This window comes from Vigna umbellata, chromosome 8 (genome assembly GCF_029865625.1).
Source record: "Vigna umbellata cultivar VRB3 chromosome 8, Vumbellata_1.0, whole genome shotgun sequence".
Taxonomy (NCBI): domain Eukaryota; kingdom Viridiplantae; phylum Streptophyta; class Magnoliopsida; order Fabales; family Fabaceae; genus Vigna; species Vigna umbellata.
The window spans coordinates 31,502,341-31,522,619 of NC_142172.1; the positions used below are offsets into that span (position 1 = coordinate 31,502,341).

The 20,279-nt window shown below is 34.4% G+C and overlaps 2 protein-coding genes across 4 annotated transcripts; one reads left to right on the plus strand and one right to left on the minus strand.

Moving 5' to 3' along the window:
- The first annotated feature begins 4,382 nt into the window (after positions 1 to 4,382).
- On the plus strand, positions 4,383 to 7,478 carry LOC124821483 (S-adenosylmethionine synthase 1-like). Its single transcript, XM_047293369.2, has 2 exons — positions 4,383 to 4,541; positions 6,122 to 7,478. The coding sequence occupies exon 2, from the start codon at positions 6,130 to 6,132 to the stop codon at positions 7,312 to 7,314; it is 1,185 nt and encodes a 394-aa protein (XP_047149325.1). The 5' UTR covers positions 4,383 to 4,541; positions 6,122 to 6,129; the 3' UTR covers positions 7,315 to 7,478.
- Positions 7,479 to 8,317: 839 nt separating this feature from the next.
- LOC124821482 (squamosa promoter-binding-like protein 1) lies at positions 8,318 to 15,670 on the minus strand. 3 transcript variants are annotated; one of them, XM_047293365.2, is made up of 11 exons: positions 15,480 to 15,670; positions 14,514 to 15,357; positions 14,076 to 14,257; positions 12,006 to 12,592; positions 11,473 to 11,547; positions 11,277 to 11,384; positions 11,067 to 11,184; positions 10,596 to 10,737; positions 10,325 to 10,469; positions 9,375 to 10,010; positions 8,318 to 8,979 (listed from the first exon to the last, which is right to left on the minus strand). In XM_047293365.2, the coding sequence occupies exons 2-11, from the start codon at positions 15,116 to 15,118 to the stop codon at positions 8,536 to 8,538; spliced, it is 3,042 nt and encodes a 1,013-aa protein (XP_047149321.2). In that variant the 5' UTR covers positions 15,119 to 15,357; positions 15,480 to 15,670; the 3' UTR covers positions 8,318 to 8,535. The 3 variants fall into 3 exon arrangements, with proteins under 3 accessions (XP_047149321.2, XP_047149322.2, XP_047149323.2); XM_047293366.2 differs by having other exon boundaries at positions 14,514 to 15,361; XM_047293367.2 differs by having other exon boundaries at positions 14,514 to 15,384.
- Positions 15,671 to 20,279: the final 4,609 nt, after the last annotated feature.

Sequence of the window (20,279 nt, forward strand, 5' to 3'; positions counted from 1 at the left end):
TTAGTGTTAATGATGGAGCATAGTAAATTTATCAATCGTAAACTTCTAAGTTCCAATTAAGAGACAAAGAACTGATCCTTATAAATAATAATATAATATTGATTAGTATTAATAACAATATTAAAACATACACCAATTATTAAGATCGAAAATTAATTAAAAAAAACATTTATCACAATTGAGATTATATTAGTAAAAACAAAATGCAGTTATCAGATATCATACTCGTGAACTTTAGATTTTCAGTCTCATGTTCTTCCACAGATAGTTATCCTCACCTGATGATGTTCAAAATATATTGTATTTATATTTTACATTTATGTGATATTTAATTTAATACATACATTAAGTTCTAAGAGAAAGCTAAAGAACTAAGAATTATAAATAAAACATACCAAGTATTCTTATCCCATCGAATTTTATAATTTTTGTTTTAGCTTCTAACTTTTTCCAAATATACATACATACATATATATATTATTTTATATTTTATGATAGTGAAATATTATCATTTGTTACCTTTATTAAATATAAAATTTCTATGAACGAAATGTAGGTTTGTACTTATCCAAAAATTTGTTTATACGTTTTAAAACTATTAAAATTGCTACTATATTATAACATCAAAGAAGTAAAGGTTCATATAGGTACTTTCGAGATTTTCTTCTTTGATATAAGATTAGTTCTAAGAATGTCTGCTATCATATATAGTAATTTTCTTTTAATTTGATTATGTTTTATTTTGTGTATGAGGTTTGGTACCTTTCTTATCAAATTGATAGAATTTTCATCCGTCTCCACAATTGAAACATTCCAAACATAAAAAATTATTCTTCTCATCCCTGAGACATTCTAATTTTACTCTTTTGTTTGTTAGGTGATGAGAGCAGTGTCATTGCCTTTATAGTAATACAGAGGTTTTCAAATAACAAAAAATTCATCTTAGTTTATTACAAAATGTTTAAGGTAAGTTGTATAGTAGGTATTTGATCGAAGTAACACGAATATGAAGAAGAAGTTTTAACTGAAGACCTTATTACCAAGTCGATTGATGTGTGCAAAGCTTCGTGAGAAGAAAGATGAAAATGATAGGTCAACGTCAAGCCTATTTATAGGAAACAAAAGAGAACATTCACGTTTTCTAGAATCATGAAATCGAGAGACATCTAATGATTGACGAGATATGGCATTTTGCATCCAATGTCATAAATAATAGAGCTCGCTATGAGGCATCGCAACTCCTTAAGCTATAATAGTCACTTTTTCAAATTTATCGATCAGACATCAATCTCGAGCGATACTACCATGTTACTTCCAAGCAACATTAACCTCGTCCCAATGACTCTTTCACCACTCTAGCTTGGGGTCTGTGTATAGTAGGCACTCGATTAGAGTAACACGAATCAGTCGGGTCAACTATAGCTTCGGGAGCCTAATCTGATCCATTTGAACACTTAGGATAGTGAAGAAAGTTGATGGTGTCTTCCTAAAAAATCCCTAAGAAGATCGACTTCAAGTATGAAGCTAGCATGGTTAAGCATGCATGTAGATATTAATGCAAATCATCCTTGTAACTGTAATTAAGAAATGATTGGGTCGTAAGTAATTATGTCGTTTGATAAATAAAAATTCTTTATAATTTTTATAATTACGAGATTTAAGTAAGGTAATTGATTACATTTATTATTGTATTTAATATCTGAGTATTCAGACTCTACCGAAAATATTAATATATGAACATAAGAGATAAAGCTGTCAAAACAGACCACCTGACCCGGTCCACCACGGGTTGGTCACTTAGTGAGCCAACCCAACCCGAGCATTTATTAGCGAGCCAGAAAAATTCAAATCTGGCCCGACCCACCAAGGTTGGTGGATAAACGGGTTAGCTCACTAGCTCACTTAATTACAATTTTTTTTAATAAAAAAATTACAAACTTTCTATAATTCAAATCTAAACAAATTTTACCGGGTGTTTAATTAATTTTGAAAACAAGGATCTTACATAATAAATATTTTTTTTATAAAATTAAAATTAAATTTTAATAAAATAAAATTAGGTTGGTGGGTCAACCCGACCCACCACGGGTTCAACCTGCATGAGCCGGGTTGAAATCTGACCCACATAAAAAATATAATTTTTTCAAACTCAATCCGCCCCGAACCCATGACGGACCGGATTGACCTGCAGATTGTGATCCATTTTGAAGTTCTAATAAAGGAAGAAAACAGATAATTGAATTATCTTATAATTATGGATGGTCTACTTATCCAAAATAAATAAATATATTTTTTGTTAGAATATTTTAATGTAATAGTTGGAGTTGTTTAAAAAGATGGGTTAAATATGTTTTTAGTCCCTAAACTATTGGCCATTTCTGGTTTTCGTCCCTCTTCCAAAGTAAGGTACACTTTAGTCCTCATACTTTTCGAAACTTTGGTTTTAGTCCTCCAAAACTAACACCGTGAAAAATATGCTGACATGGCTAACGGTAGACTGACACAGTTCTTTTTTTTTTCAGAGTTTATCAGCTTTTCTTCCTTTCTCTCTCCCTCGTCTCTTCCTTCAATTTCAAAAGGTCAGAGAAAGAGATGCTTAGAAAAGGGATAGAAAGGGAGGAGCAGCATGGACAGCACATACGAAAGAAAGGTCAGAGATGAGAGTTTGCAGTGACACTGATAGAGAAGAGGAACTACAAAATGCTTTTATTTTAGATGTTATTCGTGTGAAACTCTAGGGAAAGAGAAACATTAAGCTGAAACCTTGTGTTTCTAAGCCATCGTAGGTGCTTTATTTATATTGAAAAAAAGAGTAATTCAATACAATAAACAGAGGAGCTTTGATATCCTCTAATAACAAAGATATGATTTGTAAATAAATAAAAATATTCCTAATAATACATATATAATCTATATTCCTGATTATATAAGACCAACTCCTTATTTCTATAATTTCCATAATTATAACAATTTGAAATCCCTTCATTTTACTTGAAAATAAAACCTCTTTAAAATTCCCAGCATTATGAATTTTATTTGCATTTGATATCCAAGTAACTCATTTTGATATGCTATATGGTTTTAAATCCATTTAAAACTTGAATGCCTCTTTCAATTCCTCATCCAAATTCACTATAATTTAGCTTAAGGACTAATTATAATTTCTACTGGGTTTGTAGATACGTAGTCATGCACAGAAATACTTTCTCAAAGTTCAGAAGAGTGGAGCAAGTGAACATCTTCCGCCACCCAGACCTAAAAGAAAAGCAGCACATCCATATCCCCAAACTGCTTCACGAATGGGAGACCCGACAGGGACTTCCTCAAATGGAGGTGGAAACCTGACGAATGTGAGCTTCCACTGTTTGATGCCAAAAAGTTTCTGAAGCTTGTTCGCAGAAAGTCCATGGCTTTTGTTGTGTTTTGAAATTGAAGGAAGAGACGAGGGAGAGAGAAAGGAAGAAAAGCTGATAAACTCTGAAAAAAAAAAGAACTGTGTCAGTCTACTGTTAGCCACGTCAGCATATTTTTCACGGTGTTAGTTTTGGAGGACTAAAACCAAAGTTTCGAAAAGTACGAGGACTAAAGTGTACCTTACTTTGGAAGAGGGACGAAAACCAGAAATGGCCAATAGTTTAGGGATTAAAAACATATTTAACCCTAAAAAGATTGAAGTATAAATGCTTACGAAAATCATACTTAAGTATTAAATTATGTTATCAATACCTATATTTAATACTTTTACTGGCCCTTGATCTATTTGGATGCAGCAACATAAATTACTGCATGACCTCTACCCAGTTTCAAAAAGTTACAAGGAAATCGTACTTATCCTAAAATTATTAATTAACCAACAATGTGTATAATTCACGAATAGCTCTATCTTTTATATAATAACGTCGACCAAAAGAAAGATGATTTGACTCATGTCGAACAAGAGATCTTAGAATACAATAAAAATAATTAAAAGAGATATTTAACAGATATATTATTAATTGTTATGGGTGTAGTCGAATTTTTACTTAAAATAATTTTCTTGTCACATGTTTCTGTTATTCTCTTCATATTCGGGTAAGTTATCTTCTTGAAAATATTTGTTAAAAGTATTTCGATATTAAAATAAACTCAAGTTCGATTGTAATAAATGTTATAATAAGCATAATATATTTAAAATAAATATTAAGTAGGTTTAGTTTTTATCACGATCATTCTTTTAATAACTATTTTTCTTAAATTCAACAATATTTTTAATATTGAAGTTGGTAAGAGAGCGAGCGACCAGGATCATCCGGTAACACGTCACCTCGAATTTATGCTTACGGAATTATGTGTGTCTACGCAATCCTTTTTCTCTCTCACCACCAACCGTGACAAATCGCATCCATTCATTTGGCCGTGAAATCTAGCCGCTCACGCGCAACATTACTTGGCTTCTATAAATACAGCGTTTCCAGGTGAGGCCGTGTGATTCTCACCCGTAACTTGGAATTCTACGAGCTCTGCTCTGCTCTGCTGTGTTCCAAACTATTCTCTCACCACAGGTACGCATGTTCTTTGTTTCTCTCTCTCTCTGTCTTTGTTTCTCTCTCTCTCTGTCTTTGTTTCATCGTATTTTAATTCCATGTTTTACTTTCCGTCATCTGTGTTTTGTGATTTTGCATCGCTTATGTCTGTTTAGTGCTGCTATTCTACCGTGTCGATAATGTTCAGGAATGGTTAGTAGACCGTCAGTTACAGATCTCAATATTTCGTTTATTTTCTTTATTTCTTTTTCGAATTGCTCTGCGTTCGTTAACTTTGTGTCACTGTTCGGTCTGCGTTGTTCACTGTTCTTGGAATCTTAAATATTTGTTACGTTTGAATGTTAAAATATTGATTCATAAACTGTTGTTTATTTAAGTTTATTTTTCTATGTCGAACATTGTTCTAGGGAGAGAACAATTTTTTTTTTTAATATTTCTGATTTTGTTTGTTACTTGTTTTAATTGAACTTATTAGTATTTTGTCCATTGATTTGTCTGGCTTGGAATATATATTTTAATTGCAATAAATATTTGAAATGCACTTTTATTCATCTCTAGGTAGTGACATATTTTCATAGTACAAAAGTTTGATAAGGTTTCTTTTCATCGTGGTTTTGTACTTTAAGATCATTGTTTATGGATTAAGTAATGTTTTATAGATGAAAGTGTAGATTAAAAACCTTATTTTATAGCTTATCTCTTACGTATGAGTAATAAAATAGTATTCTAAATTCTTATTATATTTCTACTAGTTTAATAATAACAAATGTGGATTATTAAAAAGTTTGGTGTTTGTCACCAAACTTATTGTCATTTGCTACCCTGATATCCGTATTAATTAGGAGTAAATAGATCTTATTTTAAAGTGATTTAATTAATTTTAGTATGTTATATGTATTTCACTCTCTCATAAATATAAAAATTAACAATCTAAATTAATAGAAAGATATTTTAAATAGGGATGTAACTGAGAAAAATAAAGTATTTAAAACATGAATTGTTTTGGAAAAAAATGGGAAGAAGGATGTATTTTTCTCAGTTTTGCATAAAATTCTACTAGATATATAAAAAATGAAAAACGTAATTGCAATCAGAGTTTAACTTCGACAATCTAAAACGTTTTTCTAAAAGTTTTTATAAATCAGACTATTTGAAAATTTTAATTCTTGAGTAAAAAACACCGCAAACAACGTCCAAGAAACCATATATAAACTTGTCTAATGCAGAAAGAGAACCACCTTATCATTATGCACTTAAAAGAAATATCGGTACTTCAAAGTTTTGATCTCAATTTCGTCGAGTTCTATTTTAAGAAAAATACAATTTACGTGACATGTCATTTTATTTTTATGTTTCGTGGTACGTTTTTTATTCTATACTACTTTGTCAGATGCCTAAGGAATTGATCAAGTACTTTGTTAATATTTTGACTGATTTTGTTTCCTAACGAAACTTTCAGAAAACAAAGATAAATTTTTCAGTCAGCTTCAGCAACAAATTTCGAAATTTCCTTCAATGTTCTTCGCTGGATCTTTTGTTTTTGAAGCTTTTGGGCCATGTTAGACTAAAGATTTTGTTATGTTTTCTATTTTGTGCAGCTTGAGAAATGGCAACAGAGACATTTCTATTCACCTCTGAATCCGTCAATGAGGGCCACCCTGACAAGCTGTGCGACCAGATCTCCGACGCAGTGCTTGATGCCTGCCTAGAACAGGATCCTGACAGCAAGGTTGCCTGCGAGACATGCACCAAGACTAACATGGTCATGGTCTTCGGAGAGATTACAACCAAAGGCAGCATAGACTATGAGAAGATTGTTCGCAACACTTGCCGCAATATTGGATTTGTCTCCGATGATGTAGGTCTGGATGCTGATAAATGCAAGGTGTTGGTGAACATTGAGCAGCAGAGTCCTGATATTGCTCAGGGTGTGCATGGCCACTTCACCAAGCGCCCAGAAGAAATCGGTGCTGGTGACCAGGGTCATATGTTTGGTTATGCCACTGATGAAACCCCCGAATACATGCCACTGAGCCATGTCCTTGCAACGAAATTAGGAGCTCGCCTTACCGAGGTTAGGAAGAATGGAACCTGTGGTTGGTTGAGACCAGATGGTAAGACACAAGTGACAGTAGAGTACTACAATGAGAATGGTGCGATGGTTCCAGTTCGTGTCCACACTGTTCTGATTTCCACCCAGCATGACGAGAGTGTGAGTAATGAAGAAATTGCTGCGGATCTTAAGGAGCATGTTATCGAGCCAGTGATTCCTGAGAAGTACTTGGATGAGAAGACCATCTTCCACCTTAACCCTTCTGGTAGATTTGTGATTGGTGGCCCTCACGGTGATGCTGGTCTTACTGGGAGAAAGATTATCATTGATACTTATGGTGGGTGGGGTGCACATGGAGGCGGTGCTTTCTCTGGAAAGGACCCCACTAAGGTTGATAGGAGTGGTGCCTATGTTGCAAGACAAGCAGCAAAGAGTATTGTAGCAAGTGGACTTGCACGCAGATGCATTGTTCAAGTCTCCTATGCAATTGGTGTTCCAGACCCATTGTCAGTTTTTATTGACAGTTATGGAACTGGAAAGATTCCTGACAAGGAGATTCTTGAACTTGTGAAGGAGAATTTTGACTTCAGGCCTGGAATGATCACCATTAACTTGGATCTCAAGAGGGGTGGCCACAGGTTCCTCAAGACAGCTGCATATGGACACTTTGGAAGGGAGGATCCTGACTTCACCTGGGAAGTCGTCAAGCCACTCAAGTGGGAGAAGCCTCAGAATTAAGCTTTTGTTGGATGATTATCCATACAGTAGAATTTGGATCGAAATTCACTGTACGTGTACCCCCCCTTGTTTGGCTGTTTGCTGTGGAGGGGGTAAATTTTTACCCATTAAAAATAAAGTGTTTTGGTACACAATTTTTACATCAAAAACTTGTTTTATGTTTACATCTGCATTTAATTAAATAATTATAAATTTAAGTGAGAATATAAATTATTATTAGGTAATGAAAAAGATTTGAAGCCCGAGTACTGCTTGCACATGCCATCAAGGAAAGAACAAAACAAAAATACGTGGTACTTGGTATTTGATTACATTATGTCACAATTAAGCTAAATTGAAATTAATACAAATACTAAACAAAAGGAAAGCTTATAGCACTAATTTTCAATTTCATCTACCTTTTCAACCTGCATCATTTGAATAAATTTTATTTCCATACTATTTACAAGCAAAATATTTACAATTTCTATAGAATATTCACAACATTACCCATAATCAATATAATCACCATCATCAAATATTACATCATGCTATAAATGGAGGTATGAAGAAGAAAAGGGAAAGTGAAAGGAAGAAGATTATGGAGGATCAACAAAAAATGAAGATGAAAAAGGAAGAGGGAAGATGGGTGTTCTAAATTTAGGAGTTCATCAAAGTGTGTTTTTCTGAAATTCGAATAAGAAAATGAAGATGAAGAAAACGACGCGTGGAAAAAGACTTGTTGAGTAGTGATTTGACTGACAACATATTGAATTATACACTAACTGAATCTTAAAAGACCATAACTTTCTTTTTTAAAATTGACTTCTTTCGTGATCAATTATTTTTATTCAAAAAAACTAACAATTAAAATTTTTTTAGTACATTTTCGTGGAAATTTTATTCTTATAATTTAAACAAGTCCAAACATGGTACAATCCTAGACAGTTGATATTTCATTATAATTATCATTTATCCGAACTCGTCGTTTAATCAAAGGCGAGTGCAATATTCCACACAAGTATTACACTAAAATAATCCTACCAAATAAAGTTTGAAGTAGAGTTGCATCTACATACATTGTACAAACATGACCATTTTTAATGACAACAAATACGTAAATAATATTGCACAGTTTAGCTAATACAAAGAACCAATCCTACAGGAAATCTCAGTCATTCAGTCTATGAACGAATCCTTACATTACCTATCAAGTTTTATTGAGTTGCAAGTTAATGAACCTTAGCTTGTTCCAAAGTCCAAAGTTTCCCATCTGAAGGGTCGGAACATACATATTACTTCGGGAGAGCTCTTAAACAGAAGGGCCACACAGACACATACTGCAGCTATGGCTACCATTGAGAGCATTGCAGGTCTGTACACCAAAGACCTACCTACTGCGGTTCTGCAGGAAATTTTACTGTCACAGAGTTTACAATGCCCTTGGCTAAGCCTAACTGCAGGCTTTCCAATCTCAAAGCTAGTCGATGTCTCATTTTGCTTCTGGTTTGTATTGCTCTCTGTCGTGTTACTTGGAATTTCAACAACCACATGAGCTGCTCCATGTCTCTTGTTAATTTTCTTCTGCACCAAGTGAATGTAAGCATAGTGACCACGTAAACGTGCGTAATCCTCGGGTGTAGAGCCTGTGCTGTCACGAGCATTTTTCCATGCTTCAATTCCAACCTGTATTAAAAACTCCATATTAACTAACCTGAAAACATTAAGCTCCAGATTGCCAACGGCCATAAAATTAGAAAAAAAAAAGGTGACTTCTATCAAGATTTCAGCTCATTCAAAGTCAGACAATATTGGTGGTGTGAGCAGTTCTGTAGGTAACCAGGCATACAGATTTTTGTTTTCGGACAACACAGGTTAATGATGTCCAAAATAATAAAAAATGCAGTATGCAATGGTGACAAATTCAAATACTCGAACAGCTAAATGCAGGATTTGGATACGGAATGTGCAAGAATAAAATGCAATGCTGGAGGTGGTCCAAATAAAACTGAAGAAAATATTCGACATAGCAAAAGTCAATCCTCAGTGATATATATAATTTGATATAGCAGAAACTTTACCATGCAAGGATCATTAGTTAAAGCATCGAGCACATCCTCGGAACCATCTTTCCCAGCTGCTATATGGAGGGGTGTCAAACCAGCGGGACCCACAACATCAGGTCTAAACAAGAAGGTCTTGTTCTCTCCATCAACTAGAGCCTTGACTTCAGGTCCTAGTTCATCTGAAATATTCTCAGGAACATATCTCAAAAGCAACTCGACTAACTGCTTGCTATTTCTTCGTACAGCTTTGTGAAGGAGTCCCATATCTGAAAGTGCAAGATACAGGGAAGGATGATCTCCAGCATTTACAGTTCCATCAAGCAGTAGATTTAGAAGTTTTTTCACTGCTGCACACCAATCATGATCCATGGAAAACTCAATAAGCCACTTGAATCGTTTCAATGGAAAGGGATCAACGGTAGAGTTCAAGTGCACCATCCTTAATTTCAACTGGCTTCTGTGCAGAAGCCAACCCATTTCATGAATAAAATCCATGGCTTGATTTTTGGCTTTAACTTTTCCAGTCCCTTCAATATCTGGGTCAGTTTCACTTATTTCTAGAAGAGGCTCAAGTGTACATATTTCTGAGCAAACATCCTCCTCCACAACAATGAAAGGAAAAAAGCTGCTACTCAAACCCTGGTCCTCAATCTAGCAAATTAGAAAAAACAAAGGTTTCAAAAATAAAGCTCAGCCACATAGCATTAGTACATCATTTGCCTATCTTAAGTTAAAAATGCCACTAGTACATACATGTATGCTAGTGTCAATAAGAATCAGCTAACAGAACTCATGAGTTAGGATATTAGTAACACTTAACAGTAACTAGAGTGAATGAAAGTGTGCCATAACATAAAAGTAATAACAAGCTAATATATAAATGTGCTTTTCTTCTTCATGGAGAAACTAGCCTGTTCATCCCTACTTTTTAGGGTTGATAATTTGGGAGAATGAAGAAAAAGCACCTCAATAAATCCTCTTCCATTCATCACAGGGACAGAACATGAAAACTGGACGCACTGAAGTTCATCAGGCTCATTGGAGCACTGATCCATTGACATATGAGCATCTTCACAGACCAGATATTTCCCTTCTAAAGCACACATTAACCTGATGGTAGGTTTAAGGGTCATATAACATGGTAGTTCAACAAAAACATAGATATGTTTAAACAATGTCCTGGAACTCAGATAGTACGTAAACCATGCAAAGGATTGACAATTCACAAAGCAATACCTAGTGGCAGGGCGTATCAGGTTGACACCCTTAACAGAAAATTGAGCTCTCTCTGATGCTGGCACAGCAATTGGACTAACAGTCAAAATCTTGCTATAGTTGTTACTTCTAAAGGGTAAGGAAGTATCGATGACAACTTGACCTGCAGAATGAAAATTGCCGTAAGAAAACTAATTAGTCATATTGCATATAAATACTGTTATTCGTGAATGATATAGTTATTTCATACATAAACCACAAGACAGCAATGTAGACTGTAGACAGTATTAGAAGCCTAAAACAATATTAATGCTCAAAGCAATCCACCACCTAAAGTTATATATGTGGTTAAGACATAAGTTAAATATAGATAAATGTGTTTAACATAGATGACTAGTCACAGCAACTTGACTATTGAAAAAATAAATCTGACTCCTGTTATCTTCATCCGCTAAAAACAACAATGACAAAAAACAAGACATGGCAAGAGACCATTAAAAATGAAGGCCATCTGATGCTGCACCCTGATGTGAACCCATCCATTTCTCCAAAAAGTGTCATCAGAGACATCCAACAGCCTATTCAAACTGGAAGTCAGATCATAGCAAAGCTGCAAAGGAGGGGGGAAAGCATACAAGGTCAAGAGTGTCCCAGTCAAAATACAAAACCGCGTGTAAATAGTTCTAGAAGGAAAAGGCTTACTTCCTCCCACAAAGCCTCAGCCTGACGCAGATAAATGGTCAAAACAATACAACCAGGCCTTATGTAGCTCTCCATATCAGTAGGACTGTGAGATAACCAGTCAAGAATCTGGCAATTGAAAACCTCAAGTGTTATTAAATTTCAAGTAAAAGACAATAATAGCAGTTAGTCAGTGGCTTTGGAACGCATAAAGTACCTGTGCTCTAAGTACAAGAGGAAAATCATTTGGCTCTTTACCAAAGAGCTTAAAAACAATTCGATCTGTGCGACTCTGAAAGATCAGAAAAAAGTTAACCGTTAAATAGATGACAACAATCTCAAGAATAAATTAAATGCAAAAAAAAGGAATCAACAACCCAAGTAAAAAAGGGAGAATATTTTTGTGCTTTCTTGTCAAAGATTTTGTTTTGGGCTGGGGGAGGGGGCACAAGAGGGTTTAATAAAACACAGGAAGGAGTAGATAGCTAAATACACGAGTAAAGAAATTTCCTGTTTTACCATCAAACTGGCACCAAGGTGCATCAGAAGCCTATGAACGAAGACCACACACTTCCTTAATTCCATATTATACAATTCACTTATGTGGTAATTTCTATCCTTTCTATTGAAAATCACATAATTATGGGAATGAATTGTGTGTGTGTGTTTTTTTTTTGTAAGGACAGTGTAGAAAAGAACAAGTACACTGTAGAAAAGCCAATTCAAAATAATGCAACAAGACAAACATACCTGAGCTTCTCCACTGGAACTAGAAGGAGACTGGGCAGAAGCAGAATCAGAATTTCCACTTGTTTGAGGTGGACTTGACTGATGAGAATCTTGTTGTGCCCATGGGTAATCAAGAGAGCTAGTTACAAGGTTTGCTGAGACAGGCAATCTTTCCAGATCTTCCATACCATCATCTGAGTCAATATATATGTCATTCAAATCAAAATTATTCATCTTGATCTGTCCAGCAGTGCTGTCTCTAGCTTCAGAGTAGGCCGGTGGACTGTTTGACATGCTGGGCTTTATAGAAGAAGTAATTTGCTGATCAGAGGCCCTAGCATCATGTGCATGCGTTACTTGTTGCTGCAGTTTAGCCATGGACACAGCTTCATGCTGTCTTGTAACAGTTGGGGAGCCTTGAGAACCATTGGAGAATAAAGTTGACACCATCTCTGACTTCCTTGATGAACCACCTTCTCTCAACAAATTCTCTGGTTCTTGCAAAAGGTTAGAAATGTTCTTGGCCCCTTGCTCGCCATTCTGACTAGCAAGACTCCTCAGAATATGAGTTAGTAGATCCTGATCTGTAGTCTGATTTGACCTGTCAGCTATAATTCAATTAAAAAATCAATTATCCATCCCCTAAAAAATTCTCAGTTGTAGCAGAAATACAGATCAGAAAAATTGACGTGAATAGTCTTATTAAGCAAACACAATTAGATGTCATAAAACTAAAGGATCCCAAATGTCAGACTAACCATATGCTGCAATAAATAAGTGCTTAAAATAATTAGTCTAATGAGATCATATAACAGCACATAAGATTGACACTACTGATTAATATCACTATATCTCCACATTGCAGTAGAAATTCCAAGTGGTATTAAGTTGTTTTGTGGAATAATTTGTCACGGCTTTATATTGTCATAGGTACTCACAAATCTCAATATAAAACCGTGACAAATTATTTTGACAAAACAACTTAATAACACTTGGGCTTTGTAGTGCAATGTGAAGATAGAGTGCATAATATTGATCATTAGTGAACATAATCAGGCTTTTAGCAGGGCCTAAAACCTTAGTGCCTATAGAACAAAGACACCAATCAGCAAAAAAAAAATAATCGAATAGCAAATAATCGCCAGGTTAGAGTGCTAATTTAGATTTCTTTTATTACTTTTTCCTCAGGAAAGTTGACAGAACAAAGAGATGATTGGGCCTGACCAGCAATTAAAGCACTAAAAATAGATTTCATATGCTAATTACTAAAAGTAGATGTTGTCACAAGTAGGAAGAGACCTTCCAGTGCATCAGCAAGAGCAACAGGAGGTCTAATTGAATTAGAAACTCATTCAAAAGGACTAGTCTTAGGATTTTATGAGAGTTTAATAACAAGACAGTGCATCTAATTACCAAAATTGGAAAAACATTTGTCCCACAATTTGTCCGTCAACATACCTACAAATTCTTATTAGTTGAAATTAACCTTGAGATGAGGGCTTGCTAGGTAAAGATAAAAATGAAGCCCAAACCATTTCTGGTGCCCTCTCCTAGAAAGCCCAAACCAGCTAGACATTCTTCTTCTAGAAAGCTAATATATGTTATATATCAATAATGTTAGTCATATTTTAACATATTCAGTCCCCGCTAAAGCAAGGAATAAAAAAAATCTGTCACACTACTTTCCAAAGAAAATAAGGGCAACCCAAAGTAATTCTTCACATATGAAATGAAATAGAAACTCGGGGAAGAAGATCATTTCCTCCATGCATCTTTCTGCTGAAGCAATGCATTGGTTTAGTTACAACTAGCCACTAATTTAGGTGAAAATTTGGACTAATAGTAACATGTCTTGCATGAAAAATATAAAGGTTTTATAAACCATATTTGTGCAGCTGACCAAACTACCTTCCTTTCAGCTACTAACATAGCAGGAATGTATACAAATGAAAAGTTTAATTTATAAAACAACCTTCATCCTTTCAAACTAGAGAAACAAGAATCAAGCAATGCCATACATAAAATAATCAAGCATATTACACGGAATCAACTGCTCTGGGCACTAGATACGGAGATTCAAGAAATACTCACAATGCATATTTGAAAGTATCTTCAATAAACTTATCAACAGATAGCTACTAGTCTGATCATCATTTAATGAACTTCCACTAGGAACAGGTTCATGATTCGTTTTCCTTCTTCGTTTATTATGTCCTGCCAAGCGTCTTCTGCAGCTTCTCTTTCCCTCATCAAACTCTTGAAGCATGTGAAACCTGTTGATAGAGTGCCGTAAACTTTATATGCTTGCATGAAAATAAATAACAAACGATTGTTTGAAGGACTGCCAAAAGATACTTATTGTGATATTCGGTTGTATTAAATTAAAATATAATTTAGAATTTTCATGATTTACTACATCTTTGTATCGTAATTAATACCGTTCATTCCCTTCACACTAACAACAAATAAGTTAAGCAAATTCGAACTGATCAACTGCAGCAAAAAGCTGAAACCAACAAATAAAATTACCTACTACATTGTTGACAGAATCTTTGCATTGCATTTCCGACAAGTGCCCGACTGGCCTTGGAATGCATCTCGCAAACTTTATGTCGTCTGTGATAATCCTTAGCTTTGCTCAGATCAGCACTGCAGTCCTCCACCTGACAAACAGCTCGATTTGAAGTACTTCCAGATACTCTACTCTTCTTCCCATTCATACCATCCCAGCTCGCAACTTCCCTATCCACCACTGCAGAAGCATGCCCACCAAGCTTTAAACTAAGAGTACCCGCTTCCTCATTCAAACCATCATCCTCCAGTACAATAACTCTCCTTTTCTTGTCCCCTTCCTTGTTCCCCTTGGGATCCCTAGGATCTACTTCCTCAGAGCAGGAAGAACTGTTGGAGGGACCTCCAACCACCGGGATCCCAGACCCTAGAGGGAAAAATTGCTGTCCCACTCCCACACCATCCGCTGGCACTGGATTCAACCGGCTTGCTATGAACAGATCGCCATCCCATCTCCAATCATTCAAATCCCACTCCGACGACCTCTTCCCCATACCCCTCAAATCCGACGAAGCCCCCACGCCAAAAAAATGATAAGCCTCCGCACCAAATCTAGCCTCCATGGTCAACCAAAAACCCCGCTCACTAAAATCCTCAACTTAATTCAGTCACAGTACAAAGTTAACCACAGGGAATCACAACCAATTAACCTTACTTACAACCCAACAGTCCCAAAAATAGCAACCCCACGCAACCACGGTTCCAAATAAGTACAATCCTCATGACCACCAAGACTTCCAATTTCCAAAGTCAACCACAGAGTCCTTGCTTAGCTCAAGTACCAAGTCACAACCTCCCCTTCCTATCTTCAACCAAAAAAAAAGTTTATCTAAAAAAACACCAGAAAGAAAAATTAAAACAATAAAAAAAGGCTATAAAGTACAATTGAAGAACAAATTGACGATGAAGCGAAGAGAAGTATACCTGTACGTCTTAGGTTTGGCTTGAGAAGCAACGCAGATCGGCGGCGAGTGGATGTCGGTAAGTGAGCACGCGAATGGCGAACAGGTTCTGTGGACGGGAACGGTGTTTCTGGTGCTGCTGTTGATGATGATTGCGATGTGAATGTGAATTTTATTTCTTTTTTATTTTCCCTTTGAGAAGGTACGGTGGTATGGTTTGATATCCTATGGAAAGAAAATAATAATAATATTAATAATAAATAATAATAATTACTGATAAATGGTGGTGGGATTGGGAACAGTACACCCCACCAGACACATAGTGGTGGGCCAGTTCCACACACTGCGTGTCCCTCGCTCTTTACCTTATGGAAGGAGGACCCAAAACATTAACAAAAGATGCCTTTGCTTTCCTAACCCTGCACCCGCTGCACCGGATCCACGCCGTTCATCTTCGTTAAGTAAACGTCACATTCTTCCACTCCTCTGCAACAGTTTTTTCCATATCATCACCACATGCCAACCACGTGTGACCGCTACACGACACACTCTCTCGCCCCTTTCTCATTGTCTAATTGAATTTTAATCACACTCCTACTAGTATGCTATGTCTACGCCCTCTGTCTAAACCTTAATTATGTTACCATTATTATCTCCGCCTTCTCATTATCTATGTTGATTAGTCAAACATTATTCATAATTTGTAACTGTCTAATTACTAAATACTAGCACTGTATAATATAAAAAACGTATTATGAGATTAAATTTATGCATTCACAAATATCTTATGTATTCAATTAATATTAATTAATGATAAAAAGTTTCCTTACTAACACATGCAGATGAATTGGGTATCTTTTTCCTAGTTGAGATTTCTTTTCATGAATGATGTGGAATTGGAAAGTTTATTTCTTTATCGTATAGACAAATCTTTAGCCCCAAAAAGAAAATTTTTCACGTCCTTTCTAATACCATCCATTCTTTTAAATTGTCTTTTATGAGTTGTTGGAAAAGAATATCGCAACACTCTAATTTTTTTTTACTAAAATATATAATTAACACAGATTATATAGTTTAAAATAAAACTTAATTTTTATTTTATTGAAAATTAACAAAAAGAAATATTGTTTTATAACTATAAATTTTATTAAAATAAAAAAAATTAAGAATAAAAAATTGTTCCATATATTTTTTTATATTGACCATTACATTTTTTTCAACACCTGTGTTATTTTCATATAAAACGATTATTGTATGTGAAAATCACGAATATATGGGTGAACTTACACTTATCAAATAGGTCCACATAATAGGTTTGGCTCTAACCCACGTATGTGTTGGGGTCAAAAAAGTCCACAAGATCAAAAAGTTCTCTTATTAAAAAAGTTCACAAGGTCAAATATTCTAAAAGCTACATGGGTCAGGGTCAATCCATGAGCTTTCCTTTTTAGAATAAAAATATATAATAATAGACTTATTATCTTAACATTTAATATAATTATATACTTAAAGATTTAACTTCTATAAGTGATAAAATATCTATTATCAATGTTATACTTTCAACTTTTATCATCACTTATTTCTGGATTATTAAGAATAAAGTAGTAAAAAAAGTGGTGAACTTTCTACAATTTTTTTGGATAGATATGATGAGGAGAATTTACCAGCAGTGGACATTTTTGTATGCACGGCTGATCTAAAATTGGAGTCTCCATGCATGGTAATGAACATAGTGTTATCAGCAATGTCATACAATTATCCTGCAAATAAATTGAACATATATCTCTTTGACGATGAAGGCTCTAAGCTAACATTTTACGCTCTCTTAAAAGCCTCCATTTTCTCAAAAAATTGGTTACTCTTTTGTAGAAGATTTAATGTTGAGCCTAAGTCCCCAAAAGTTTTCTTTGCTCAACCCCAAAATTCAAGCACTAGCACTGAGTATCAGAAAGCATATTTACAGATCAAGGTAACCAAGTTTTTTTTTATTATTATTAAGCATGTTCAACGAATTTATGTATGTATAACTAACGAGATTATATATATATATATATATATATATATATATATATATATATATATATATTTGTGTGTGTGTCAGAAATTGTATGAGGAAATGAAAAGTGAGATTGAATCAGCAGTAGCAGAGGGAGAGCTTCCAGAGAATGTGAGGAATGAGCACATGGGATTCTCAAAATGGAACCCAAAGATGACAAAACTTGAAAGTATAACATTGATAACATGGGGTCAAGTGGCTTAACCTGACCCTAATTCAATGTCAACCCATTTAATGAGGCTATTAGGGCTAGAGGCTTTGAAAAGGCCCCCTATACTGTGGGCCAAAAAGATGGGGTCTAGCTCTATGAAAGGCCAGGGCTGGCCTTGGGGCTAAGGTAAATTGACAACTCTAAGTGAAGTAATATACAAACATTCAAACATCGTAACAACATACACATTCCTCATAATATAACAATCTACTTAAACCTTACATATTCATGGTGTCTCATAATGTCATACAATTACATTGATTATTTCACATAACCACATAAAACATGTCATCACCATAATTTATACAACAACAAGTGAACTCAACGTCAGGAGCCAATTTATAACTCTCACAAAAAGATTATCCATAATCACTCACCACTAGAGCAAACACCCTTTATGCATCTCTTAGGCCTTACAAATAGGGCAACCTTCCTACTTCTATCAAACCTTAAAGATTGGGTTCATTTCTCATCAGTCTCATCGAGAGCTTTCCCGATGAAGTATATGAGTGTCACTTTTCACCACTCTCTTTAAGAGCTTCCTCACTAAAGTTCACCTCTAGTACAACTATACAGAGTTACCCTTCACCACCTTTATCAAGTCCACCACACACAAGCATTTATTTATGTATCAACATGTTATTACAATCATACTAAATAACATCTACTCCACAATTTAGACTCATATAGAACATTACATCACATATAAACAAAAAGGCAAGAAAACAAAAACAAGAATAAAATAATGTAAGCTCCTCTTACCTCTTACTCGTTACTTCTCCTTCAAATATACTTAATCGCATTTTTTTCTCACCCAAGCATAGCACTTACTCATTTAGTATGTATATTTATGGGTTTCACTTTCATCCTTAAAACCCTATATACTCTTCAAGGATTTCAGGTACCTAGAAAATGGAATTTTAGAAGTGGTGGTAGCTTAAACTCAACTACTTTAATATTAAATGATTTTATTATAAATAGTTTCTTTATGAACAAGTTTCATTATTTTAAAATATATCATCTCTCTAGAAAACTACTTTTCTAGAGTTTTTTAACTTTTCTCTATGAATTCTCATCATTTGTTTGTTTGATTGAAAAACTGAGATCGTACGATTGATCCTTGCAACGAGCTCTTCAATATGGACCTATAAGTTTCTTCGTTTAAGTAAGTTGAGTTTCAAGCCTTATGCTTGGTCTTTGGTGTACCATGATCATGTTTCTGATATTTATAGAAACATATATAACTTGTTGTGTGGTTGGAGCTGTTTTAGGTTTTCTAGAACAGTTTAGTCATATGTCATATAAGGAAAACTATAACATCTTAGTGTGTGTGAGTTGGAATTAGTGAATTCGAGATAGTTTGTAAAATCTTGTATGTGATGTGATGAATTTTTGTCATGATAAATGAGTATATATTTTTTGTGTTATATTGAATAGTATTGTGTGGTTAAAAAAAGTGCTACATTTATGATAATTCTTTAGAATTTGAGATTAGGAAAGAGTAATGTGTTTAGTTTGAGTTGCTTATGCAAATTTGATATTTCATTATGTTATTAGTACGGATGGCAACGGATCGGGTCGAAGATGGATAGTATCTACCCACAACCCGTCCCCTATCTGCACGAGTACTCATATAAAAAATATCCACAGATATTTTAAAATTCGCATGCCGCAAAAGTTTAAAAAAATATATTTTATACATTTTAAAATAAAATTTAAATAAAATTATAAATATATAATATAAATTAAATTTTAATTTAATTTAATTTAATCTAATAAAATATAAATTAAATTTATTTTTAATTTAATTGAATTTAAAAAATATAAATTTAATTTTTATTATTATTTCTTGCGAGAGTAACGAGTATCCACGTGTGAGATAGTATAATATTCGGATCCAACCTCTTTAGAAACGGGTATTAAAATACCTATTTACTCGTTATTAGCAAATAATAAATATCTCCGAATAATAATTGTCAGCCACATATTTTATTCACATACAATAGTAACTACCAGCTGTAACATCCCAATATCTCACATTGGATAATTCATATTATTACATTTACGGTAACATCCCGTAATCTCACACTTAAAAATTCACAGTTGATATACATATTTTAAACTCAGATTTCAACTATAAACTCCTAAGTATAACTTGAATCCTTCTAACTTATCTTCGATCTCTTTCTTCATTGGTATTGCTTCAGACGACATTCCTTCATCTGCTCCCGTATAATATCACGCATTATACGATCATCGCATTCACATGCACACACATGTAAGGGTGAGCTAACAATTCAATACAATAAACATACCTCGATATCAAACCATACTATGCTCACTATACCAGATCAAATTACATAAACAAATATGAGTTACACACTAAACCACATTGCATGCATCAATATATATCAAACACCAAATCAGAATGCATACACCAATATGCATCAATGCATACACCAATATGCATCAAACACCAAATCAGAATGCATACACCAATATGCATCATGCATACACCAATATGCATCATGCATACACCAATATGCATCAAACAC